The sequence below is a fragment of the Antennarius striatus genome, chromosome 8 (genome assembly GCF_040054535.1).
Source record: "Antennarius striatus isolate MH-2024 chromosome 8, ASM4005453v1, whole genome shotgun sequence".
Lineage (NCBI taxonomy): Eukaryota > Metazoa > Chordata > Actinopteri > Lophiiformes > Antennariidae > Antennarius > Antennarius striatus.
Window position 1 is genome coordinate 2,740,001 of NC_090783.1, and position 27,846 is coordinate 2,767,846.

The 27,846-nt window shown below is 45.2% G+C and overlaps 1 protein-coding gene and 1 long non-coding RNA gene across 2 annotated transcripts in view; one reads left to right on the forward strand and one right to left on the reverse strand.

Moving 5' to 3' along the window:
- grin2ab (glutamate receptor, ionotropic, N-methyl D-aspartate 2A, b) overlaps positions 1 to 27,846 on the forward strand; it is an 84,822-nt gene that overhangs the window by 53,773 nt on the left and 3,203 nt on the right. Inside the window, exons 5-18 of the mRNA XM_068321059.1 lie at positions 7,478 to 7,644; positions 7,718 to 7,852; positions 7,934 to 8,033; positions 9,800 to 10,005; positions 12,834 to 12,948; positions 13,078 to 13,280; positions 17,368 to 17,536; positions 18,983 to 19,136; positions 20,542 to 20,667; positions 21,874 to 22,103; positions 22,912 to 23,072; positions 24,658 to 24,845; positions 25,517 to 25,755; positions 27,223 to 27,406. Of these exons, the coding sequence (XP_068177160.1) occupies positions 7,478 to 7,644; positions 7,718 to 7,852; positions 7,934 to 8,033; positions 9,800 to 10,005; positions 12,834 to 12,948; positions 13,078 to 13,280; positions 17,368 to 17,536; positions 18,983 to 19,136; positions 20,542 to 20,667; positions 21,874 to 22,103; positions 22,912 to 23,072; positions 24,658 to 24,845; positions 25,517 to 25,755; positions 27,223 to 27,406 (2,377 nt within the window). The remainder of the gene's footprint in view (positions 1 to 7,477; positions 7,645 to 7,717; positions 7,853 to 7,933; positions 8,034 to 9,799; positions 10,006 to 12,833; positions 12,949 to 13,077; positions 13,281 to 17,367; positions 17,537 to 18,982; positions 19,137 to 20,541; positions 20,668 to 21,873; positions 22,104 to 22,911; positions 23,073 to 24,657; positions 24,846 to 25,516; positions 25,756 to 27,222; positions 27,407 to 27,846) is intronic.
- Positions 9,999 to 14,937, reverse strand: LOC137599862 (uncharacterized). Its single transcript, XR_011036885.1, has 3 exons — positions 14,662 to 14,937; positions 13,076 to 13,185; positions 9,999 to 12,921 (listed from the first exon to the last, which is right to left on the reverse strand). It is a non-coding gene; the product is annotated as an uncharacterized lncRNA (long non-coding RNA).

Genomic DNA, 27,846 nt, shown 5'->3' on the forward strand with positions numbered 1-27,846 from the left:
CTTCTACTTTCCAGCTCCTCTCCCAGCATCCACCAGACATGCCCTCTGGAATCCCGTGTCGTCGTGCAAACTTATTTAGCGAAACGCAAAGCCTCGGCTGTCAGCGACTCGCTTAAGAAACACTGGGCTAATGTGATTTTAACTAAGATTACTATAAACCAATGTTTTAGGATTCAGCGGGCCCTGCAGCGCTTCAGGAAAGACTAACACTCAGTGAATCGTGTAGTTTATCTCTTGGCTTGTGGCGTCCCCCACCTTCCCTCACCAAACCAGACAAGATCCTTTTGTTTGACGTCGATAAGAGACCGCCGCCCTGACCCGAACCCTAACTGGGCGTCCTGTCCTCATACCTGCATCCTGCTTTAACGCGGTCCAGCGATCCGCCCAGAGGTAGTCACCCAGGACGGGCTGACTCACCGCCTTGCTGCCATTTTTACACCAGGCCTAAGGTTTCCAAAGTCCAACGGAGTCACCGTCAGTGGGCTGAGAGAGAACGAGAAGGAGTAAAAATGAAAGAGTGAGAGAAAGAGAGAGAGAGAGAGAGTGGGATTTTTTCACCCAAAGGCACTTTAGCTATAAATATCAAACTGGCAATTCTTTGATTTGCCAATGGAGGCTGCCAAGAGAAGGGAGGGATGGAGAGAGAGAGGATGCGGGGTCTTACTCAGTCCTTGAGCTGTTTTAAATTCATTCACCGATAGGGGTAGAGAGAAAGTGAGGCAGGAATGGGGTTTGCTGTTTCATTAATTTTCCATGCAGGCAGATGAAATAGCAGGAGCGTCTCTTTCTCTCTCAAGCGCCATGAGTCAAACTGTTATTATTACTCAAACAGCAGTGGATGCAAACACACACACACACACACCATATATAGACATATATATATGTATATAGATATAAACAGACAGTTTCATCCCATGCATATGTGCGTTGGTGTGTGTGTGGATGTCACAGCCTGGACCGACACTTGAGTTTTAATAAAGCGGAGGCCTTCCAGCGCTCCGGCTGATCCGGCTGTAATCTCTCCTAAACAGGTGTTGTGATTAGCCTCCGCCGTGAGCAGCATCCCGACACTGGGATCGGCGGGGCCAGCCATGCACACAACCGCCGGCGACTACTCAGGAGACAGATTTAACCGCCGGCGCTTGGCAGGCGCACTCCTGCCGTACAATACAAAGTATTTTGTTGGAATTTCATTTCTCTTTCCTCAGCCAAATAATTATGTGACTTCTTTACAATATTCTAGGAGTTGTTGTTTTTTTTAAAAATTTATTTCACTTTTTTTTTTGTGTGTGCATGCTGATGCAGCACCATATGTGATGCAGTCAGCACCGCCGGGTCTGGCTTTTCGATTCGCAGAGGGTTCGCTGATGGATCACGCTCAGGACCATACAGGATGTTCTTTAAAATCAGCCAGAGTTACAGCATCAAATGTTCGATTAACCTTTGAATTTATCTGTTCTGCCAGGTTTTTTTTTTTTTGTGTGTGTTTTTTGCATTTACATTCTGCAGCAGGAGGAGAAATAAACACTCAGCTTGCTTTGCAGTCCTAATTAGAAATAATTCTCTTCCGATGAACAGCTGTTGGAGGAAGTTTGACTAATTAAATCAAAATTTTGAAAGAGTGTGTTTGTGCGGCTCAGCATCAGCCAGAAGTTAAGACGCTGCACTCGATTATGTTTGTCTGACGAGAGATGGATGGATGAATAAGTACAGATAGATGTATAGATAGATAGATAGATGATAAAAGATGTATAGATAGAGAGATAGACAGACAGACGTGTTGACAGGAGAGAACTCTATTGGGCAGCTTGATGGATGACTGCGCGTTCGGTACTTCCAGGCGGCGATATGTTTTAATGGATTTCTGAAAACAAATGTGTGTTTATTTCTTCCGCGACACGATTAAAGTGAAGCGTTGGTACAACAACAGTATATTAGTTTCTGACTAGACGGGAGGTTCAGTTTTTCTGGGGCCGTTATTGACGCTGGAAAAAAAGTGAATTTACACTCATATTGCGCTGTTATATACAAACGGTGCTCAAGGCATCGAAACTTCATGCTGAAATTTTAATAGCAATGAATTTATAACATTGAAATATTGCGCTTCACATCTGTCTGAGTTCATTCTGTGGATTCCCCTTGTTATTACTTTTTAATAAGTAATTGTGAGCGGTGCAAACTTCTTCTTTTTTTTTTTTTGACGTGTTTTGTTTTCGGGTGTTCAGGAACGTCATCAGAAACCGTTCAGTTCAATCTGCTGGTGGTTTTTGTTTTTTTCAAAGCTCTCAGAATACCAAAGATGATGAATCAAATGAACGTTTGATTGTAGGTGGCGCTGTTGCCTCATAGCCAGAAGGTCCTGGGTTCAAATCCCCATGAGTATTTCCCCGGGTGGAATTTGTATGGTGTTAAAGTTTTAAACAATCAATTTGTTTGGCAAGATTTAACCACTTTTTGGCCTTTTCTGCTTCCGTAGCTCACACCTCTCATCCAGACCCTTAATTTGTGTCTGGGATGTGCTGCGCTGAGCATTTTATGTGCATTTAAAAGCAGTAGACTTCCCATTAATGGCCATGAAAACTCTGAACCCGCTGTTAGAGACTAAAACGGTCTTTCCTACTGTGGGTTTTACCTTAATTATCGCTGCTCATAAATGTCAAATTAATACAGCCTTTTGTTACTATTACAAATCTACAAAAACAGACCGCTTCACTGGGCCCACTCGGACTGGAAACGGAAAACTTTTGTACAAAAAACCCCCCCAACTTTTATGCCGGAGGAGGAAAGTGTGTTTGCGAGCGTCAGGAGACAGTCTGCGTCTTGCATTCTGAGGTTATTCCTGAATACGGCGCGCTTTGACCGCGCCGCCGTCCATTACGTGCTTGTCTTGACTTAGCGGTGAGATCTAATGCTTCACTAGTCTGAGCTAGGTTATGCTATCTCGGGGGCTCTGCTCCGTGTTAAATGCTATCCTGTGTTTGCCGGGGGGAGCGAGAGGCTGTCGACTCAAGCGTTGGGACTTACCTCTTGATAAATACTAAAGTAGTCTTTGTTAGCATTGGCAGGGGGGAGGAGCAGTGCCTTCAAGCTAACCGCTACACCTCTCCGTCAATCTGGGGGGGGTTGTAGGATGTTCGGAGGGTTGGATGCGGGATGGGAGCCGTCTCTGTGTTCTGAAACCGAAAAGCTTTCAGAGCTTAAGGGACCGCCACTCGTTGGCGCACGAGGGACCAGCCTTTACATTCTGTTAGCGTCAAGAAATTACTTAATGCTATGTCTCCGCTGCAGGGGTTGGCCTTTCAACAGTGATCAAGGAAGGCTTGACGTTCCATGCTTGACTGTAACACCCCCCAACCCCCCAGGAGGCCGTATCTGCTTTTAGTGTTACGCGTTGGTCCAAACACCAATAATCAATATGGATGTGTGTGTCTGCTTTAGAAAAGACAGCGTCAGAACTCTCTGAGCGGATCCGTCTGTTGCCTCTGCAGCTGGACGGCGCCGGGCCGCCACGGGTGTTTGTTTGTGTGTTTGTAAGGGGCTTTTCGGAGCTAATTCTTTGTTAGCGGATGGATTTAGAGCCAAGTTTGTTAGAACTGGAATTTGCGGTACATCTGATGAGCTTCTAAACGGAGTTAGAGCCATCAGCATCAGCATAACGGCTGTCATCAAAGGGCCAGAAGTAACTTATAAATGTAACTAAATGTAATTTTAAATAGATGTAACTACTCCTTAATGTCAAATAACTCTGAATTTATTACTTATTCAAGGTTGCAAATATTACAGTTGCACAGAAAAAATGTTTGTTTTTCTGTTATAACATAAATCCTTTTAATTTGTCAGGTTATTAAACCCACAGAACTCCATCAATCAAGGATCAAACTATCCAAGAGAATAAAGAAAAATAACATCAAACACAAGTTAGGACATTAACTTTGTTCAAAACTTTTTTGTCAAAGTTACAATTGGGCTTGATTACTGCATTATGGGAAATGTTGTTATTGGTCAAAGCACAATTTCGCCCACTACATAAAATGATGTGGTGGGCCACATTTGGCCCCCGGGCCATGAGTTTGACACATGTGGCGTAAAGGATCATGAAAACTGACAAAAACACAAATTCTTTGTCTGATTCTTGTGGTTTTCTCAAACATTACACCAAACTTCCTGCCTGGTCAATGGAACTACTTTCATTTTGACAAGTAGTATCTGTTAATTACTGCAGAAATACCTGCGGATATAATCTGAATGCCAAATCTAATTTGGTATTCAGATGATATCTGAATACCAAATTAGATTTTGGTCTTCTGTCAGTTACCCTAATCTGAAATCTCAAGGACTTTGAGGAGACTTTTCCTGTGTGTCGTAGCTGATCTCAGAATTTAATTCAGCAGAATAATGTATGATAATAATGCATTATAAATGCTCCACTGCTTGCCGTGACATTGTTTTTGGCGATCGACTCCCTTTGTCACCCCTGAAGCTGCAGCCACGTTTATTCGTCTCGCATTTTTCCATGTTGATTTGTTTAAGACTTAAGTGGGATGGTACTGGCGTCGCATCCGGGCCCGCGCTTTGTCAGGCCAACTTAATGTAGCTGCGCCGTCCTAACTGACCTACCACATTAAATATTAATAAAGCACATTGCTGGCCTCATCAGCCTCCTCCTCCTCCTCCTTACCGCCCCCCCCATCTCTTTTTGATTATTCTGCATACCTGCTCCATCCTCCTCTTTTGTGTCGACCCATGTCAAGCGCTCCTCTACCGGCGCTGTCAATTTATCGTTATTTACCTCCTGGTTGTTTATTCTCTTGTTTACTCTCACATGACTCGTCTCTCTGGGGTGATTTCTAAAAAAAACGTGTCGGTCCATCCCTCGTTGGCCTCAATCTGTACGGCTCTCGCCACACTTTTGGCATTTTCTTCGTCTGATTGCCGTAAACAAAATTAAATTTGACATGAAATTGTCTTTGTGTGTGTGTGTGTGTGAGGAGAGAGACAGTGACTGTGTTTATTTTGTTGTTGTATTATTCATCCGTGTGCCTGTTCATGAGTAAAGCTGTATTTGGAGGGGCCTAGTGTGTGCATGTACACATGTGTACGTGTTATGTGCTTGCACGTGGGCGGGCACCAAACTCTACATGAAGTTCACTGTGTTTGTATAATTGATGCACAATTTCATCAGTAAATCTCTAGGTATGTGGGTTATAATGTGGAAATACATTTGTGCGTGTGTGTGTGTGTGTGTGTGTGCGCACGCGTGTGTGTGTGCGTGCATTATTCATACGTAAGCTTCTTGGTGGACTTGTGTGATTTGATGAGAAGATGCAGGTCTGTGTCAACGTCTCTTTTTATCCTTTATTATTCAGCAACCACCGGCAACTATCATCCTCCCTTTTCACCCATCAGTCTCCTAAAAAAAGACTTTCATCCCGCGTCCTCCACTTATCTCCCATCCTCCTCCACCCCCAGATTATGAAGGAATTTAAAAAGGAAACGCGTGGGTTAGTCAGCGATGACGGGCGTAAATATTAAAGGCATTACAAACATGTTGTGAACGCGTATGACATGAAGGATTCTTCACCGCTGGAGATGGTTTGAACTTCATACATGACGCCTGCAGTGTTTGCAGGAGTTATAGAGTTAATATTAACTCAAGTCCGCTCCAGTGGAGCTTTAAAGAAGTGTGTTTTCACGGCGGCATCGTATCTGAACTTATTAAGCGTCATTTGAATGCAGAGGCCCGTTCAGCGGAGCGGCCGTTATCACTGTTTGTGTGATTTACCGCTCGGCATTGGGGGTGTGTTGTTTTCTCTCATTATCCGATTGCTGGATCCGCAATGTGACGATAATCAATAATGGGCTAAATGACAAATATGACCCATCTCGTTATGGTTTAATCAATGAACAGAATGTTTTATTGACTGGTCGATTGCTGCGTGGAGCGATGGTGTGTGTCGCCGGTGCGGATGTGTGTTAGTGTGTGTGTGTGTGTGTGTCACAGAGAGAAGGGTTTTTCGTCTCTTTTTAAAGTGTAAACCACACACACACACACACACACGCACACACACAGGATGATGGACTGAGTGAGATAGATCTCTTTGAAGCACAATTTCATCCTCTCTCCTCACCACTTTCCTCCCTCTTTATCCCGCCGACATAAAAACGACATCAGTGTGTCCACGCATCCATCCCTCATCCGTTATCACGTTCATCCCGGGAGCGCATCTCGCAAACTACCCATACTATTTTTTGCCGTTTCCATGGAAACGTGAGTTTGAGGTGACTCTGAACGTTCTGCTCCACCAGCCGTACATCGAGAACACGGTCTCGGTATACAAATGCAGGCCGCGTCCCGTACGGATGGATTTGTGGTCCGGGTGACTCCTGGAGCGGAGGGATCGCCCTCGATGGGTGTGAAGGCCAGAGCGGAGAGCAAACAGGAGCTGCTGAGGGGATTTACATGCACACCTGAGAGAAGGTGGTGTCGGTGGTGTTGGTGGTGGGGGTGTCGGACAGATGTGAGCCGACAGCTGATTCTCCACCTGATGTGGATGTGAAGTCAGCGTGTCAGCCCCAGAAAACAAATCACAGCCACACTGGAGAAAGGGAGAGCGGTTTGTTGTCTGTCTGGGTTTTTAAGATCAGATTTTTTACTTCCTCCTCCTCCTCCTCCTCACAAGGACCCTCGTTTTGAAGAGGGTCCTTGTGAGGAAGGTCTCATATTCTTTCTCCTGTCTCCTCAGCAGTTTCTCAGACACATAACTGGAGTGTTTGTCTTTCTCCATCCTTGTTTCTTCTCCTCCTTCCTTCCTTCCTTTCCTTCCTTTCGCCCTCTTCTCTGGGGGGGGGGTGCATCTTTATTCTGTCTTGCTGTCTTTTTAGTTGGATTTTTTAGGTTTGTTTAGGTTGCACTTAATGCGAACGTGCATTTTGCAATCTGTGGCAACTTACTCCGGGTGTCATTGTGGTTATTGGAGGTTCTAATTTTGGTAATGCCCCGCCCCCAACCGCCCCGCCCAAAACAATTTGACTGCGAGGCTGTAAAATATGTGGACGAACGTCTTATTCTAGTCAGAGCTGCAGCGATTGGCTGAAGGCCTTTGAGATGACGCTCTGGTGGCGTCGTGTTGGCGACGGACTGCTGGAGTGAATCAAACCTGTGAGGTACAAGGCAGTTATCTGCCCCCCAACACCCCCAGGCCTACCCCCCACTTCCAGCAATCAGTCTCTTGCAGCGTAGTCTCACTTGTCAATCCCGCTCCCTCTTCCTCCCGTTCCCATTTTCCCCGTCTCTCCTCCTTTGTTTCTCCAGCGCTGCCTCTTATCTCAGGGTCTGCCTCGCTGATTGGAAAACTGAAAACGGTTTTAATTCCCTCACATCTGGTCTGAATGCAGTCATTCCAGTTTCAATTCTTTCTTTTTTTTTCCAATTAACTCCTCAGCTGACTCTGCTGTCGGCCTTTTTTTGTCGTTTCAGGATGAAAAGTCCACCTTCTTTCAGTTCGGAGCGGCGCTGCAGCAGGAAGCTCTTCTCATGCTCGCCATCATGGAGGAGTACGACTGGCACGTTTTTTCTATCGTCACTTCCAAGTTCCCCGGGTACCAGGATTTCATCAGCACGCTGAGGGTGACTGTGGATCACAGGTGACGACTCGCTCTTTGCATCCTTAACCCTTGTTGTCCAGACAGGATGTGGCTAAACGCTGTGTTTTTGCAGCTTTGTGCGCTGGGACCTGCAGAGCGTGGTGACTCTGGACGCCGTCGATGGCGACCCCAACTCTAAATCACACATCGCCCTAAAGAGGATCCAGAGTCCTGTGATACTGCTGTACTGCTCCAAGGATGAGGCCGTGTGAGTTCCTGCATCTTTTGGGTTTTTTTGTGTTGCTTTTGTTCAAACGTTCAGTTTACTGACCCTCTGCCTATTGTGCAGGTATATACTAGAGGAGTCTCGATCCTTGGGCCTGATAGGAGCCGGTTACATCTGGATTGTGTCCAGTCTCACCACGGGCAACCCAGACTTTACCCCGGAGGTATGGAGACGCTCGTGTAGGAGAGGAAGACCTCTTTCTAGATACATTAGTGTCTCGAGATACGGGTTTAATCTGTCCCGTGACAAATTTCTCCATTTAAAAAACTAAAATCATTTTAATCTGTTCCAGATTGTAAAAAAAAAACCCCACATCCTCTACATTATACAAAAAAACCTATTTCTTATCAATTAATAGACATGCAGACTTTACCTGTGAATAATTAATTATATATAAGTTACATAAACAATGATGAAGAATAAAAAGAAATGCAAAAGTCAGGAGAACACACGAGCTACGTCTTTACTTCACCAACAAGAACGAGATCCAGTCTCACTGACGTTGTATCCATCCGCCAACTAGTGGTGGTGTCCTGAAGCACGACTCATTTCTTGAATATTCATTTGTATGTTAAATAAAAACATGGACAGAGTGATGGTTCGTATCTCAAAAACGTTGTATGTCGAGTAGCTTTTATCTCAAGTCTCACGGTACATCATCAACATGCTTTATATTTGCATGGAAATGTGCTTTTTGTTGCATCTTTTGCAGTGGTTTTACCATAATTTTCATTGTCATCCTGCATCAATGAATGAGGAACAGATGATAAAATCTAGCATGAGTAAAAATCAAAGTCCTGACCAACATCTTTAAACCTCGCTGATTAATACGGTGTATTTCATTTGTTTATAGCCATAAAATTTGTCATTTTACAAAAGGTTAATGACTATTTTTTTTGGCAGGATGCTGTTGCACTTAAATAACAGAGATTCCTGGCAGTCATTGCTCACCGCACATAATCCTTTTTTTATAATATACTATAATAAAGTTTATTAATGTTTTTTTTTGCTGGTAGACATTTGTTTCCTTTGAACCGAGCTGGGCTAGCTTGTTCATGTTTCCAGTCTCTGTGCTAATAAGCTGCTGGCCTCATTCTTAATAGACGGAGATAAAAGTAGTATTAATCTTCTCTGTACGTGAGAACATTCCCCAATAAGTCCAATTATTCCAGCGGCAGCGCAGAAACAAATCAGAGGGACTTCAACCTCAGTTCCAAAAGGTTGTTGAATCTTGTAAAACATTACTAAAACAGAGTGTGTTTCTGTCTTGACCGTTTTTGACATTCAGCATCTGATTGGAACATTATGAGTGCATTAGTTTAATACTGTTTATTTAGGATTTCACCTTCTACAGTCCATAATATCATCAGACAGTTCAGAGGACCTGGAAACCCCATGAGGACACTTCAGAAAAGTGTTGACAGACAACGGTGTGGACTCAACCACTGGAAGCACGAGACACAACATCCTATCTGAGCCCTAGGCTCACCTGAGACGGATTGATGCGAGTCCACTTCCCAAAAACATTATGCAAATCATGGCTGGCGTGTCCTCCGGGCTAAACAGGAAGTGGACCATCCAGATTGTTCCCGGCGCAAAGTTCAAGAGCCAACATCTGTGATGGAATCAGGGTGTCGTCAACGCTGGAAGGGACACGCGGGTCTCTGAACGACATCTGCTTCCAACCAGACGACGTCTTCCAGCGGGACGACCCAGGGAGACATCTTGTCACCTCCCAACATGCCTGTCTGCCTCCAGATCGCACATTTGCGATGCATCACAAAGAGCGTAACGGAAGGACGTCGGAATTTGTGTACCGAGCAAGAACAGAATGTTGTTGGTTCCACTGGAATCGTGGGATGTTTGCTCTGGTTTAGAGATAAACCCTCAGGTACATCATGTATTTATCATTTCTCCTCCCCCTCTCAGGTGTTTCCCCTCGGAATGATCTCCGTGTCGTACGACGACTGGGAGTACCCGTTGGACACGCGGGTTCGGGATGGCGTCGGCATCATATCGTCCGCCGCCACCTCCATGCTGCGGGAGAAGGGCGAGCTTCCGGAAGCTCAGAGCAGCTGCTACAGCACGCCGTCAGACAGGAGCCCGGGGAAACTCCCGCCTAGCGCCCTCCGCAGGTGAGGAGGGGAAGGACGCCTCGGCCGGCTCTGGCTGAGGGTTGCGTAACTCTTTCTTATGCACTAATGAGAGGGTTAGAAGCAGGAGAGGAAGCAGGGATGACAGCAGTGTTAAACACAGTGACGCCTGATGACATTTAACACTATTAGCTCTTGTGTGCATGTACGCTTTTGGCGCATGAGCTCATCCTGCTGCTACATCCTAGAGGCGACGGATTCAACTTCAGGCGGGAAAGCAGCTGTTGCTGCCGTGTGTTAGCTTCAGTCCGCTTTGTGTGTAGTTTGTGTGTGTCCACCTGGCATTAAATGGGGGATTAAAGCAGTTCTTAGCGGCTTTGTTCCCACTTTTGTCTGGTGGAACCCTTCTCTGAAGTCTGCATCATGAGGACGCAGTCAAACCCTTCAAACAGGAAGCTGAGGACAATTGGTCACACTCTAAAAGCACAGATACGCAATCTGTTCGTCACATCGCTTCCTATTATTGGGACTGAAATATAGTGGCTAATGCGTGAATATTATTTCATATTGAGCTGAAGGTCAGGTTGCTCAGCTCCGCTTGTCGACGGTGACACACGAGTTGCCTTATTAGAATAGGAGCCACAGTGATTCTCACCATTACCTCTTTATTATGCCATTTTTCTCCCTTATTGGCCCATTACAATATATATCAAAGCACATACAATACCGCCGCGCTTTGACAGCTTGATCCAATATGACTCAGTCTCCGGTAGGAGCTCACAACCTTTCTCAGAACAATCTCCTTCCTTTCTGAGGAACCTCATTTGTTTCACTAACTTATTAGGTGGAATTTGCATATTTGTCAAAACAACTGCAGCCAGTTTTTTGTGATAATAAACTGACAGGTTGGATTTCCCCTACTTGGCGATCGCTAGTCTGAATACATTAGTCGGAGATACATTCTCGCCACAGCGTGCGTATTAACAGAAGCAGGGCAATATAATCTGGCATTTTTTAAAAAAAAAAACCAAGCAGACACCATCAACCCCAGTGGATCCCCGTCACTCCTGCCCGACAGCCATTAATGACTCAGACTCTGTTTGAGGGTATTGTTCAGGTTTTTATGGAGGCCTGTCCTTGTTGTAAATTTCAAAAGGTTATTCTATTTGATGGAATCACCGTACCATGCAAACCCCAGAGCTGTCACTTGTTTGGGAAAAAGATGCTCCCTGCCATAACAGAATTTGGAAAAAGAGCCTCACTCACTTCTTTATTCATGCTTTTTGAGAGTGCTCACACAATAGCAGAATATTTCAATAATAGATTTTCTTTTCTACATATACTAGTAAATGGACCCGTATCTTTAAAGGTGGCATTTGCAGTAGCAGTTATTTCTTTTTTTATCCGTGTGTGGCTGATACCTCTGTTAAAATCACCTTTTAAATTTAGATTCCCTCCAAATTATTTTGCACAGTTATTTATAAATCCTTAAACCTCCTTTTGTCGGCATCTTAAACAGAAGCTTTGAATGATGATATATGAATATAAATCCAACGACGTGACGCGTAATCTGTCTGTTCCACTCGCCCTCAAAAAACTCACAAGCCTCCTCCTCCTCATCAAAATCTTTTTTTCCCCCCCTAAAATCGTAACAAACATGAAATAAGAGGAGACAGCAGTTTCCCAGAATAGACGGCAACAGTTTTTCCGCTATATGTATTCAGCTGTGTCGATGCACTGTGACAAGGGCATCACCTGCTGCACCATGAAGAGTTTTACCACAGCAATATATATTTGTCTTGACGTGTGGTAAAGAGCCGAAAGCGTAAAGGTCTGCACGACGAAGGCAGGTTGAGTTTTTAAGGGAGCATGTGCCTCCCGTGTGCAGCTTTTATATAATTATCTGTTTTCTGGTGGAGCGTATTCCCATTGCGGAGCTGTTTGGTATTTTCCAGTAGCTGCATGCGAGGAAGACGGGGACCTTCTATTTACTCTTTACTCAAAGCGAGCGGAACGCACTTTGAAGGAGCACAGTCCCGTTTGCAGTTCTTTGTAAAACGGATGATCAAAGTAGCTCTCATTAATCCACCGTCCGACAGAAAGTTTCTAATTTGTCGACTCTTAATACCTCTCCTGTATATTAAAGGCCATAAAATCAAACCTGTTTTGTTGTTTTTTTAGTTTACTTTAGGAGGAATTACTGATGGTCTCACCTGCAGAAGGCATTCTAATCAGCACCTTGTTTGCATCTTGAATTATTCATGTGAAATATAGTTTTATTTGCATTAACCTTTAAAAACAAGGGTGCATTTTGAGTGTATTATCATGTGTTTATTTATTAACTTCGGATAAGGATGCCTTGTAATTTGGTTCTTTTTTGCAAATAACTCTCCTTTACATTTCCTGTTTTCTTAATCCCATATCAGTGAGTCTGATTCTGGTTCATTTACTCGCTTTGTGTAAATGTTTTCAAGATAACCGTAGTGAGTAAGAGGGTGAGGGCAGCCTTGTTGCGCCAATAGCTTTTCTTTCTGGCGTTTATCTGTGCAGAAATCAATGCCGAATGTTGATGGGAGCGATATGTGGCCTCTGACTCGCTCCCCTCCCACACACACAAATAGTAGCTGCATGCACACACCAACAAGCGTGCACACACACTCAATGGTGGGTGAGTTCGTCTTTGATTTAAAGAGGATACTTATGCAGTGATTACAGAGTGCTTAGCTTGTTATTTGAAATGCTTCTGCTGCTGTATACACACACACACACACACACACACACACACACACACACTCGCGAACAGATGCAAAACAAATGCAAATAACAGCTTCTTGCTCTTTTTTTTTTTTTTTTTGTCACGTATGTTTCAGACACATGATGCATGTTTGGAATGAGGGGCGGGACTTATCCTTCACTCCAGATGGTTACCAGGCCAACCCCAAATTGGTCGTCATCGTCCTGAACAGCGAGAGGAAGTGGGAGAAGGTAACAAACGAGAGAATATTAAAATGTCAAAACACTTTAGCTTCCATTGCTGTGGTTGATTTTGTTTGCGTTGGTGTGTGTGTGTGTGTGTGTGTGTGTGTGTGTGTGTGTGTGTGTCTGCACACACAGATGGGTCGCTGGGAGAACGGGACGCTTTCGCTGATGTTCCCGGTTTGGCCGAGGTACAACTCCTACGGGGACGAGGACGCCGATGAAAACCATCTCTCCATCGTCACCCTGGAGGAGAAACCTTTCGTCATTGTGGATAATGTGGACATCCTCACCGGAACCTGCATGAGGAACTCTGTTCCCTGCCGCAAGCACGTCAAAAAGTAGGTGAACAACACACACACACACTGCTGAAGAGGCTTTTAAGATCCAAACACGCTTCAAAATACCAGAGAATCCTTGAACCGGAGGTGTCACAGGAGATTAATTCTCACAACGGGATAAAAAGATGGCGTCTCTGATCTGATGAAAGCGTTTGACTCTCGCCGTTCCTCCGTTTGAGTCGTTTCAGCTGAAGATAATGAAGTGAATCTGGTGCCTGTCGCTTTAAGAACATTCCGTTATCATCAATCACTTACCCTTGGCGTGTTCACTTTTGTTCTACAAGGATGTACACTGGGCCCACTCGGGTTTTTTTCTATGTAATACAATAGTGACTCACCGTGTGCCAGCAAATCGGAGATCCAAATGTTGTTGGCTGACAGTATAATACGTAAGAACTGGAACACGAGTGAAGACGTGGTGAAGTTGGAGAAAAAAGAGGGGGTTGTTTTAAAATAACCAAACACATATTCGGACAAAAAAAAAAATCCATCCTTCGCTTCTGGTCCTTTTGATTTACTGATTTTCAGTACGTTTTTAAGAAAACAGAACAAATTTGCTTCTAAAATTTGTTCTCAGCGATCCGTGTCGCAACCTGGTGTCGCTACACGCGTGTTCCTCACCAAGACGATTAGTTCCCGTGTAGCCGCCAACGCTATTTTATCAGGAGAAGCGAGTTTAACACGTACTGCAAAGTGGTTCTCATTTGGTTCATGGATAATCAGTTCTGTCAGCGTTAATAATTAATTGCTCTCCCTCGTGCTGTCAGTTTGCTAATACCAATCTGTCAGTGCTCTTGATTTTTCTCCCTGCTACCGCTGTAATTACTTGTGTTTTTCTCATTGTGGTCTTTTCTTCACTTTGCATGCATTCAGTGTGATTCATGCTTGGTTTCAGGTGGACCCAACGTGACACTTGTTTTAAATATTACAATTATTAATTTGTCACACTGCTTATTTTGAACATCTGTGGTGTATTTAATCTGTCAACAGCAACATGCATCTTTTTAATACTTTCCATAATTTATTTTTAATCTTTATATTTGTCTAATTTTACAGTCCCTACTTAATTTGAAATGTGGCCGCTTGCAGAAATTAATAAAAGTAATAAGAAGTTACATTTTTAGAAGCAACTGGATGCTTATTTGTAAGATTTTTCCATTTACAAATCAATTAAATTGTAGAATTCTTTATTACGCGATTCAAACTTTTACGGTCCTGTCTGGATCCCATAAGAGGCATAAAAACTATTGTTTGGTACGTTTACAGTCCACCACCATAAAAATTCCTGCATCAAACGACATTGAAAGAATAAATCCCAGCCTCTGCTCTACCTGGAGACAAAAAAAAGTGAAAAGATGTTTCATTCGGGACACTTCCTAACCTTTTTTGCCGTATCCCATCTGGACTGCTGCAACTCCCACCAAGCCAGGCTTATAAAGTATTGTTCTGTAGAAGCGACAAACCATCCAGAGCGCTGCCCTTCCTTTAACCTCCCTGTGTTCCCCTTTGTCACCTGGATGTTTACATCCAACTCTAAATCCTCGGTCCTGGTAGTCAAAGCTCCTCCGGGAGTCGCTGTGGTACATCCATACCTGCCAGACGGTGCTCGGGGCACGATGCTGGGTACGTCCTGGCTTCACCTGGCCTTGACTGTTTGTTCTCCTACTCCCCAATAGTGAAACGTCCTTCCCCCTGCAGGCGCGACAGCTGAATTATCGTTCCCTCAATAGCCCATAAACTTTTTTTCTGCTCCTGCTGTTTCAAACAAACATCTTCAGGATTGTATTTGATCGTTTTCTCCTCTTATTTTTATTTCCTTATCAGTTCAGGGAGTCACTTGTAAGAACACACGGTGTAATAATACAGACAGTTTATCACTTTGTGCTCTCTAGGAGAGGCAGAGGGACAAAATGGCTTCAAAAATCCCTTATTTAGTCCGTCGGTTCAAAATTTATAGACTAACATCGGCATTTGACTTGCGCTCCCGGTGGATTCATTTACGTCTCACGTATGTGGATGCCTCAAGCAGGTCTACGTGACGAGATGAGCCGTCTTTGTTTCTGTCGGCTAATGTGTAAAATTGAGCTCATCAGTACGCAGCCAGTCGAGTGTGGTTGACCATTAATCACAATTGCTGCAGGTCTATTTATCACTGGTTCAGAACCTTATCTGCATTCTGCTTGTGGTTGATCACTTGGCACCGGCGCAGCCCAAATGCACCACTAAAATACATGTGTTTTCATTATAAGTTCAAAATTTCAGTAGGACTATAATGCATAAGATACTAACTAGAACTTCAGTATAACGTTTTTTGCTTCCTCGCCCTGTCAGATAATATTTCCTGTAAAGCGGCGTTCATATTGCAGGCTAACTATGACATCATAGTAGGTTTTACTCCTCCTCCTGAAAGGAGGCGCTGCAGGTGTGCAGACTGGGGCAAAGCACTGGCATCCACAAGCCACACCCACTTTTGGAAGGGGGTGGGGCTCCTGTCAACTCATTTTGGTAGAGAGGTAGAGAAGCATCTATTAATAAAAACATTATTTCTGGGACTTTATGTCCATAAATAAGATTGTCAGTTCCAATTTAATGCTCCAGATGAACCCTGACTCTAACCTGTCATGTTTTAATAATAATAATAATACACAGGCCGGGTTAAAGTTTACGGTTAGCATCCACGCCAGTGTGACCTCACCAACCGTATGGTTCACAGCTGCCATCAGATTGACTTGATCCGACGGACAGGAAGTGCAGCGCAGCATCCGCTGACTTCCTGATCCACTCAGCCATTTAAATTCAGCACCGAAGGCGGCGACAATTAGACGTCTGAATCACAGCTTATGGAAGTTTAACTCATGACCTGATTTCTCACCCTTCCCACAAAGCGATCGCCGAGGAAGTCTGAGGGCCGGGATGACTCGTCTCTTCCGAGCCCCCACCCCTGTTTACGTTACATTGGTCGTTTTTGCGTGCGGTCATCCGTGTGTCCGCACACATGTAAATACACCCATCCAACCATGAGGGCTAAATTTGCTCAGTCACCACTTCTGTTTTATTGGTCGTGTGTTTGTTGCTGCAAAAGCATGATACGAATCAAAGAGATGGAGTGTGTTTAAGTGTGCTTAGACACGTAAGAACACAGGGAGGGCTCAGCTGGGGAAAGCTAATGTATACGGCGTGTTTGCGTTGGAACACCTGGGGCTCTGCTGCACAAATGCATGCACATTATGCTGCACTGCAGATGCAATAGAGTGCTGCTAAAAGATCTTGAATACTTTGATGCTGCCGTCCTGCGACAGCCGTTCTCCGTGTCCCCTGTTTATTAATCTCACGGTTTCTTCATGAATCCCGTCTCCAGTCGGACACGAGCCGAAATGGCGTGTGAAAAGGTCACTGAGCACGCGTCAGAGATCGCTGACATGGGAACAGAATTAACTTTTCATGGCGATACTTTTTGAAAATGCTGGTAGGGTTTAATAGATTATGAGAATGATTTCATCCAACAATTCAGCTGAGCTCTCCGCCCCGAGGTCCTCGGGGACGGCTGTCAGAAAAGTTTACTTAAACATCCGCTTCCTTTACCGTGCAGCCACCCGTGTGGCGGCGACGGCGGCGGCGGTACCGTATGGGAGCTGGGTCTGCTGTGAGTTTTTCCAGAGGTAAGGACAGAATCGGTGGAAAGGAGAAAAGGACGGTGTGAAGGTATGAGGCGAGACTAGGGGAAGGACAGCTGATATTTTAATCATGTGGTTTGGTTGTTCTGCACAGCCCAGGTCTATTTAAAGGCCGGCAGCATCTGCTCAGCACCCCTGTGTTTTCAGGCACTGAGGGAGACGCACACACACTCACACATCGTCCGGACGCTGTCTGCCCTTCAGCTGTATTTATGGTTGTAATTCAGGTTTTACAGTTTGATGGAACCACCAGATGTCGAGCGAGCGGGGAGCGAGATTACAGTTCATCTCACACTTCACACACTCACCTCTTTAACACCCAAATAGACCTCCATTATGAGAATATATATCAGTTAATTGTGCTTGTACATATGTGTGTGTGTGTGTGTGACGTGTGTGTCTCCGTTCTGCAGCAACAGCACCTCGGGCGGCGCCTACATTAAGCAGTGCTGCAAAGGCTTCTGCATCGACATCCTGAAGAAGATAGCGAGGAACGTCAAGTTCACCTACGACCTCTACCTGGTCACCAACGGGAAACACGGCAAGAAGATCAACAACGTGTGGAACGGCATGGTTGGAGAGGTACTTCCTGTCCCGACCGCGAAAACCACATTAGGCTTTCGTTTTTTATCTTGCTGAGATAGACGAGAAGATCAAAACCACTTGCTGTGAATAAGAAACTGCTGCCAAAAGCTAATATGTTTAATTTAGCATAAATACTAGAGAAAGGGGGGAAATAGCTTTTTTAAAAATCTGCCCAACTGCACAAACTGAATAAATACCCCTCAGCGCCTCTAAAGATAACTAATAAGTTATCTCTCCCAGCTAAACTAAGCTAACTGGGTTCTGGCAGTAGCTTCACATAATTTGGTGGGATTGGTGTGTCGGATTTAGGAGATTAATGGGCAGAGGAGGTGTGTAATATTCATGATGATGTTTCCATCAGTGTAGAATCACCTGAAGCTCACATCTGTTGCATTTGACCTCCGAATGCGTCCCCAGAGATGGATGAAGCATGCTAACATGAAGCACACACATATTAATAGGCTTATCCAAACATGAAACCCTTATTTTTATTTGTTGGGTTTTATTTTAAATGTGACTACAATCCATGATGGTGGGGGTAAAAAAAAAACAGTCTCTGGATAAACCAGGAAATGAAATGAGGGATGTTCTGGATCTTTAAGGGTTAAGGATAAATATCTGATAAATATTGATTAATGGATTTAAAAGTGGGGGAAAAAATGTAATTATATCTTCATGTTGCTAATTAATCAGTTAAAAAAGGCCCATTAGTCACATCACTGTGATGCATAATCTGTTGAAAACACTTGGCAGGAATTTGCCCTCACTTGTTAACCGCTGACGCTGCTTCTTTACGTTTATTTAGGGTAAAACACGGCATCACAATCAGCTAATTTGTAATCATTAAGTCACATTCAAAGCCTGCTTCGTCAGAGTGAATAATGTACCTAATTTGAGAATATCACTTGAAATCTCTTCAACAGGAGCTACACGGAGGCCAACCCCGCTCTCCTTTCGTTTAATCATACATTCAGTCTTAGTTGATGAACAAAAACGGAGCCCCGCCACAATAAAATCCTTGAAACTGAAGTGTTAAGACATGTGATCAAGGACCACAGTTGATCCAGAGACGCTGTAAACGTTTACAGAAGCAAACCGCTGGAAGCCTTTAGACAATTAAATCTGCAAGAGGCAGAACGTTTGACTTCATGCTAAAAACGACATCTGCACAAGCAGGAGCGCCAACTGTCAGAAAGCATCTGAGACGGCCGCAAATGTCGCAGCGATGAAAAAGACAGCTGTATTGTTAGTTGTCATCTAATATGGCTGAAAGCGCCCTCAAACTATAGATGACATTCTGTGCTTATACCCCTTGGTCGCTGTGATATCTCACATCGGGGGGGGGGGGGGGCAACAGAGATGGACGGTCCAAATATTTACGGAGCTGGCCACATTTCTTCTTGTCAGCGTCGGTCGCGAGTCAAACTGATTTTCTGTTCCCAGGTGGTGTACAGGAAAGCAGTGATGGCGGTGGGTTCATTGACCATTAATGAGGAGAGGTCAGAGGTCATCGACTTCTCCGTGCCCTTCGTGGAGACGGGCATCAGCGTCATGGTGTCCCGTAGCAACGGCACCGTCTCTCCATCCGCCTTCCTCGGTTTGTCTTTTATTTTATTTTGTCATCCTCAGCCATAAATTTTCTCTTTTTCTGTCCTCGTTCCGTTTCTCTGTCCCCTGCAGTGATGGAAGGGGGGGGGTAAATCTCCCGCATAAAATGGAATATTTGATTCAGAGAGTATCTGCTGACCAAATTCCACTCGTACCCTGACTTTATCTGGGCCTCGACACCCTGAGCACATTAATATTTCCTGTAGAGCAGAGGAAGTGGAGTGTGCCAGCTGTTTTTTTTGGTGTTTTTTTTGAAAAGTCAGCTCAGATGAAGCATCCTCTCGATACTCTCCTCCCTCATCCTCCTCTTCCTCTTCCTCTTCCTCTTCCTCCAGTTGTTCACATGACTAGAAACTGAAGCGCTCCTCCGTGCTCCACTAATGTTTTGTGTTGTCATTGGAGCGAGACGGGGAGCGAGGGGATGTATTGGACCATGCGTGTGTCGGTCCCCGTGTATCAAGTCATGTGTCAGTGTGTGTGTGTGTGTGTGTGTGTGTCGCCAAAAAGGAAATGTGTGTCATTCTGGGGACTACATTAGGATGTTTGTGCGTCAAATCAAGGATGTGTGGAGAATGATTGTGCTTTGGCCTTATGTATGTTAAGCTATGTCAAGCTATGCTATGCGTGCGTGTGTGTGTGTGTGTGTGTGTGTGTGTGTGTGTGTGTGTGTGTGTGTGTGTGTGTGTGTGTGTGTGTGTGTGTGTGTGTGTGTGTGTGTGTGTGTGTGTGTGTGTGTGTGTGTGTGTGTGTGTGTGTGTGTGTGTGTGTGTGTGTGTGTGTGTGTGTGTTGAGCCTGGGCCAGGGTATCAGTGACGGTTCAGTATCTCTCACACTCCTATTAGAAGCACGTCAGTGCACAATCTCTCAGGGTTGGCTAACCCTAGCAGGCACATGCTTGCACATAGAGTGGCACACACACACACACACACACACACACACACACACACACACACACACACACTGGAAGACTCACACCTTCACACACACGTGCACAGATCGCACTGAAGTAGATCACATGCCCACAGCAGCTCACATCAGATCACCTGGAGTTTGATTCTCCCCCCTGTCCCCCCTCTCCCCCCCCCCTCTCCCCCCCCCTCTCTCTCTCAGCTCCCATCCAAGGGAATAATGAGAAATATGGAAATGTGCCCTGTCAAACTCTCTGTGACTAACTCTCCCTCTCCTCTCCTCCTATCCCCTCGTCCTCCCCCCCCCCGTCCTCTCCTCCTCTGTGTCTCCTCATCATCTTTTCCTCATTTCACCCCCTCGTCCCGGTTCTCTTTGATTGAGTCCGTCTCCTCTTTCTCTCCGTCCCCATCGCTCCTCCTCCCCTCTACCGTGGTTCTTCTCTTTAACTTTCTCTACCCCCCCCCTCTTTCTCCCTCCCCCCTCAGAGCCTTTCAGTGCTTCGGTTTGGGTGATGATGTTTGTGATGCTCCTCATTGTCACAGCCATCGCCGTCTTCCTCTTTGAGTTTGTCAGTCCGCTGGGCTTCAACCGCAACTTGGCCCAAGGCAAAGGTAGGCGCTCACACACACCATCAGGAATATCACACAGATCCTTCCTCCCCAGAGCGAGAAGCAGGAATCCAGGCTTCCCCTGGAGCAAAAGTAGTGACCTATTATTACTCTGACTTCAGACAGTCGTGTCAGTGTTAGAGCATTAACATCTCCCTCCCAAAGCAAGCGGCGCCGGCGCTCTAATCCCAGGCATCATCAGAAATCTGAACCTGGAGCTACCCTCCTGGCTGCAAGAGCAGATTGAACGTCGTGTGCACACAAAAAAAGAGACCTCAAATTATTTTAACATTTAAAAGAACCAAAGGGGCAACCCAGGTGTGGCAGATGGTAAGTTTGTTAATACCCTCTCTTCCTCACTGATTGGAAAACCGACACCAAACCTGAAAACTAATATCACAAATCATTTATTTATTTTGCTCTTTAGAAATAGTTTTGCTTACGGAGAGTCACAGGAAAATATAGTATCACACTCCTCTTTGTAAGATAAATGTCCAAACATGGTTAGCAGCCGGTTAGCTTAGATCAGGAATGTCAAACTCATCTTCACCGAGGTCCACATCAGCATAATGGCTGTCTTCAAAGGGCCAGATGTAACTAATAAATGTCACTTAATTTAATGTAAAACAAATGTAAAATAAATGTAACTACTCCTTAATGTTGAATAACTCTGAATGTATTACTTATTCAAGTTACAAACATGACAGTTACACAGAAAAAAATGTATTTGTTACTTTCTCTGTTATAACGTAAATCCTTTTAATTTGTCAGGTTATTAAACCCACAGAAGTCCATCAATCAAGGATCAAACTATCCAAGAGAATAAAGAAAAATGACATCAAACACAAGTTAGGACATTAACTATGCTCAAAACCTTTTTGTCAAAGTTAAAATTAGCTTAATACTGCATCTTGGGAAATGTAGTTTTGACCTATTTGACCTATTTATTTTTAGACACTGACCATTTATGCTCTTGGGGGCCACATAAAATGATGTTGCGGGCCACATTTGGCCCCTGGGCCTTGAGTTTGACACACGTGACTTAGATCCTACCTTTACAACTCAGGGCTCTCTTTTTTCACATAAAAATATTTGCATTGTATTTATAGGACATAACATGCATGTAAGGAGCCAGCCATACGAATCCATATTACTTCGATTCGTTATGCAAATTTCATGCCTCCCTCTCCTCCCCTGCGTCCCTCTCAGATCCACACGGTCCGTCCTTCACCATCGGTAAGGCCATTTGGCTGCTGTGGGGTCTGGTGTTCAACAACTCGGTCCCGGTGCAGAACCCAAAGGGCACCACCAGTAAGTTCATCGTGTCGGTGTGGGCCTTCTTCGCCGTCATCTTCCTGGCCTCCTACACTGCCAACCTGGCTGCCTTCATGATCCAGGAAGAGTTCGTGGACCAAGTCACCGGTCTGTCTGACAAGAAGGTGGGACGACACACACGCGGACACACAAAAACAACACACACACTCAGAGAAAACTAAACACATTCGCAGTCAGGGCTGCGCTTGTAATGGATGCTGGCCCCGCGGCCAGACAGGCCTCTCCCGGGAGCGCCCTCGGGCTTCAACAGCCCAAACCCTCTGGCCGTAGCTGTCACCACGCTAACACTGCCAGCACAGCAGACCCAGGGGCTCACACACACACACACACACACACACACACACACACACACACACACACACACACACACACACACACACACACACACACACACACACACACACACACACACACACACACACACACACACACACATACACACACAGGCTGCATGGATCAAAAGAGTGTGTGTGTGTTTGTGTTTTGATGTGTGTGTGGAGTTTGCAGAGCCTGGCAGTGTCAGCAGAACCCCAGCCAGTCTTACGCTAGACTGGACACACAGTGATGATGACTGATGAGTCCACTCCTCCTCCTCCTCCTCCTCCTCCTCCTCCTCCTCCCTTTGTCTCTTCACTCTTCCTCCTCTCTCCTCCTCTTCATCTCTCCTTCATTTTGACACTTTTGAACCCACCTCCTCCTTCTCCTCTCTCCTGTCTCTTTCTCTTGCTCCTGGTTTTGGCCCTTAAACCCTTTTGGGGATCTCAGGTGTTAGCATCACTAACACTAAAAGTTTATACGTCATAATTAACCGTGTGGATGTGATGTGAGTCTTCCCAGTACTGTTTCTAAAAAATATGACAATTTCCCATTTTAATTCACCTTTTTTTCATTTTTATTCTTACCTCCCTGCAGTTCCAGAGTCCGTACTCCTACTCGCCCCCATTCCGCTTCGGGACCGTTCCAAACGGCAGCACGGAGCGCAACATCAGGAAAAACTACCCTGACATGCATCAGTACATGACCAAATACCATCAGACGGGTGTCCAGGACGCGCTGGTCAGCCTCAAGACAGGGTACTGCAAATCTGTGAAGTTGACGTGCATGACACTTGGGGGGGGGTTTACTTTAGAACATATGGACGCAAATGAAAAGAATTTACAGAAAGGTGGCCCCGTGCAAAAAACACTGCAGTAACTGAGCTCAGTGTTTCTGTCACTGACAGTAAAATGCAGACACTCTCTGCAAGCACTCATTATTGAGTCTTTTTATTGCTGGAAATGGTGGTGGGGGGGACTGCCAAAACAGGCAGGGTGTAATTTGTTGTGAATTTGCTACCTTTATTCCCCCCTCATAAAAACACGCTAATAAAGCGACGGTTTTCTCGCTTTTATCCGGTCATTAGTTTTTGTACGTTTTGATCTTTTGGGATATTTTCTCCAAATATAATTTTACTCCACTTTTTTTTTTTCCCCCCCTCGCTGCAATTATTTTATTGATTCTGAATATCAAACAGCAAAAGGTGCGCTTCTCAAATATTACACGTTTACTATTGTACACCAGACGTGTGTAATTAGTGCGTTCATCCGTGTTGCGTTGGGTTCTCCTGTCAAAGACGCTTGTTTATCCGGGAGGAAGTTGGAGTTGTGGAAGTTTTGGAATGAGTCGTGACAAAAAACACACACACACACACACACACACACACACACACACACACACACACACACACACACACACACACACATTAAAAATGATGGGACTACACCGTATTATTTTCAAACGCTTTGTGCCCTTAAATTGTCTTGAATTCTCTGTGCAGTTTTCCCACAGCAGATATTCCACCACTGCGTTTAACACATGCTCTTTGGTGCACAGTTTAATTCAAAGTGTTTCATATTAATGCATGCATGTGTAACACGGACGGCCCCCGGGGGGGCCGCTTAGCACCAGGGAGTATTCATAGGGGCTATGTGTGAGTATTCCTATATGTGAGCATAATGAGGTTCTAAGCAGGGGGTATGAGTGTGTGTGTGTGTGTGGGGGGGGGGGGTTTCCATTGTGTTTGGTTAGCAGTCGTACATCAAGCTGCTGTTTTAGCTGAGCTCAGATGTATCCGCCCCCCCAGGAGTCCATCGTTCGCTATAGGTTGAATGTCAGAAAAATGTGACAAAACCTGTGATCAACGGGATTATGGGTCAGTGAGAACAAAGACGTCCTGGTGTGTGTGTGTGTGTGTGTGTGTGTGTGTGTGTGTGTGTGTGTGTGTGTGTGTGTGTGTGTGTGTGTGTGTGAGTGTGTCTCACACACTCTCCCAGCTGAGTCCAGGGTTGTGGATGAAACCAGGCCGTCAGGAGGAAACTTTTGGTGGATCCCACCGCTAGAAAATGACAGCCTGTGCTTTTTTTCACTGTGGGATTTTGTAGAGGAATATATTTTACTAGAGCGCTGTGACTTACATTAGTCTCTCTTGGTTGCATGGCAACTTCAGTGTGACGAAACACGAGTTCATATTCCATCCTCACTCTATCAAAAAAAAAAAAAGAAGAAGAAGAAATAACAAACCCAAATCCCAAAATGTGGGTCAATCTTTAAAAAAGAAAAAAAGACAGAAATGTTCCCCTGGTCTGGATTGTGAGTCAGAATCGTGTGATCTTCTCACAGGAAGCTGGACGCGTTCATCTACGACGCGGCGGTGCTGAACTACATGGCGGGCCGAGACGACGGCTGTAAGCTGGTGACCATCGGCAGCGGCTACATCTTCGCCACCACCGGCTACGGCATCGCCCTGCAGAAGGGCTCCTACTGGAAACGGCTGGTGGACCTGGCCATACTGGGCATCATAGGAGACGGTGAGACCCCCAACCCCCACCGCATCCTGCACCGTCGCAGCCGCATCACCCCCCAAGTTTTTTGTTTTTTTTCCCAAGCCTCAAGCGTTACTACATTTATTCTCTCCCCCCTCCCTCTGTCAGAAAGCTATCAGGACCTAGTCTTAACACACCATTTCATCATCATTACTCTGTGTGGGTTTGTGTGTGTGTGTGTGTGTGTGTGTGTGTGTGTGTGTGTGTGTGTGTGTGTGTGTGTGTGTGTGTGTGTGTGTGTGTGTGTGTGTGTGTGTCCACTGTGTCCTGGTATGTTTACTCCCCCAGATTGTTCTGTATAATAAGCTGTGAGATGGGGGGGGGGGGTGAAAGGAGGATGAGGAGGAGGAAATCGAACTGCTGGAGCCACCAAAGTGTTTCACTTCACGCCGGGGCAAATGTCCGCATGCACACGCAACACATAAGCACCCCCGCACCCCCATAATAATCCCTCCCATCTCTCCTTATTACTCCATCACCATCAATTCATCTACAACCATTTTTTTTCCCATCTCCTTTCCATTTAGTTCTATTTACCGGTTCCCTTCACCTCCAGCTCCTTTCTCTCTTTGGATGGGGGGGGGGGTGCTCGATTACCCCCTCACCCCTACCTGCTGTCACCTCAAAACCTCCACCTCTTTCCTTCCGCCTAACAGGTGAAATGGAGGAACTGGAGTCCCAGTGGCTGACGGGGATCTGCCACAACGAGAAGAACGAGGTGATGTCCAGCCAGCTGGACGTGGACAACATGGCGGGGGTCTTCTACATGCTGGCCACGGCCATGGGCCTCTCCATCCTCACCTTCATCTCCGAACACCTCTTCTACTGGCGGCTGAGATACTGCTTCACCGGCGTCTGCTCCGGCAGGCCCGGTCTGCTCTTCACCATCAGCAGGGTGAGGAAGAGCGTCACCTTTCTGCACTGCAGCAACCTTTTCATGACTCTTTGTTTGTTTCTGACAGCAGCTACATGATCCACTTTTTGGTTCCTGGGTAGCAGCGTTGTTGGTTTATTTTGTATTTTTCTCCCATGCTTCTGCTTTCAAATGATGCTGTTACGAATACAAACGCAGCGCTGAACTCCTTTTAGTGATGAAACACCAGACTGGAAGCGTGCAAAAACCTGCAGAAAAGCACGGGCTCAGCATAAACACCAGCACTGAGGAGTCCTTGTAATTTTTATCTACGTTTAACCAATAAAAGCTGATTAGAATGAATACATTTAATGTGGGCTTAATGCGTAAAATCAGCATAAAAGTCAAAAAACCTGTTGTACAAATTGAAGAAACACATCTCCACATAAAAACATAAATAAAATGTGCTCCTTTATCTGTCTAATTTTCCATCGCCTCACGAAACGTGCAAAGAGAGGGATTCATGTGTGATGTTCCATATGACTTGTTGTTGTTGGGATAAAGCAGCAGGCTCTGGGATTATATGATAAAAGAGGTAAAGGGGTGGATAATGTGTTTATAGCGCCCCGGCTGAGGGAGAACTGAATTTACCTCTGTGCAGATAGAGGAGGAGGAGGACGTGGACGCGTATAGAAACACACAAAGAACGCTCTCTCTGCATCCCTCACACACACACACACACACACACACACACACGTCTGGTGTTGCAAAGTTAAAAATGGTATCACATATGCAAGTGCAGTGACGTGAGAAAGTTGACCACGCACACACACACACACGCACACACACACACACACACACACACACACAAACACGCCTAAATAGACACGCACAAAAACAGAAACGGGCACACCCAGACAGACCATTCTTTCATTATTCATGTGTCATGTCTCTGTGTTAGGCAGGGCTTTTATTCCAGACGAGCAGCATTTCACACATTAAGTGTTTTACAAAAAGACTGCTATGTGTGTGTGTGTGTGTGTGTGTGTGTGTGTGTGTGTGTGTGTGTGTGTGTGTGTGTGTGTGTGTGTGTGTGTGTGTGTGTGTGTGTTACAGCAGTGATACCGGAGGTTAAGTGGCTCCAGGAAGAAACATCTCCTTGCACTCAAAGCCCCCGCCCCTCCCTTCCTCTTTTCCTCTGGTGACATCATCACCTAAATTAAATTTTCTAAGCGCCCCTGCAAACTGAAAAGATGGAGATTATCTCTTCCAGCCACATTAAAAAAAAACAAAGCGGAGGTTAAGGTTTGCTGTAAATGTTCCGGAGGACGAGGGAACGCAGAGGTCTCGTTTCATTTACTGTAGCAGGAAATTAGCGCCGTGCATCTCTGAACTCTCTTTTTGGTGAAGTCAGTGAGCCGAGAATTGACTTCCATTATCTTATCTTGTCTCTCTCCTCCTTTGTCACCACCTCTACTCCTCCTCTCCTCCTCCTCTTCCTCCTCTCAGGGCATCTGGAGCTGCATCCACGGCGTCCACATTGACATGAAGAAGAAGAACCCTGAACTGGGCTTCAGCCCTCAAGCCAACATGCTGCATCTGTTGAAGTCGGCCAAGTCCATGGCGCTGTCGTCTCCCAAACGCAACACCGTCCTGCTGCAGCCCAGCATCTTAGACGTGATGACGGGGAAAGGTACGACACTCCGTTGCACACCGTACCGCACATGTGTCAAACACAAGGCCCCGGGGGCCAAATGTGGCCCGCCACATCATGTAATGTGGCCTGCGAGAGCATAAAAGGTCAGAGTGTCTAAAGATAAATAGGTTGAAAGTGTGCTTTGAGGAAAAACTACATTTCCCACAATGCAGTAGTAAAGCCCATTTTAACTTTGACAAAAACGTTGTGAACAAAGTTAATGTCCTAACTTGTGTTTGATGTTATTTTTCTTTATTCTCTTGGATAGTTTGATCCTTGATTGATGGAGTTCTGTGGGTTTAATAACCTGACAAATTAAAAGGATTTATGTTAGAACAGAGAAACAAACAAATATATTTTTATGTGTAACTTAAATAATTAACATTATTTAACATGAAGGAGTAGTTACATTCATATTACATTGAGTTACATTTAGT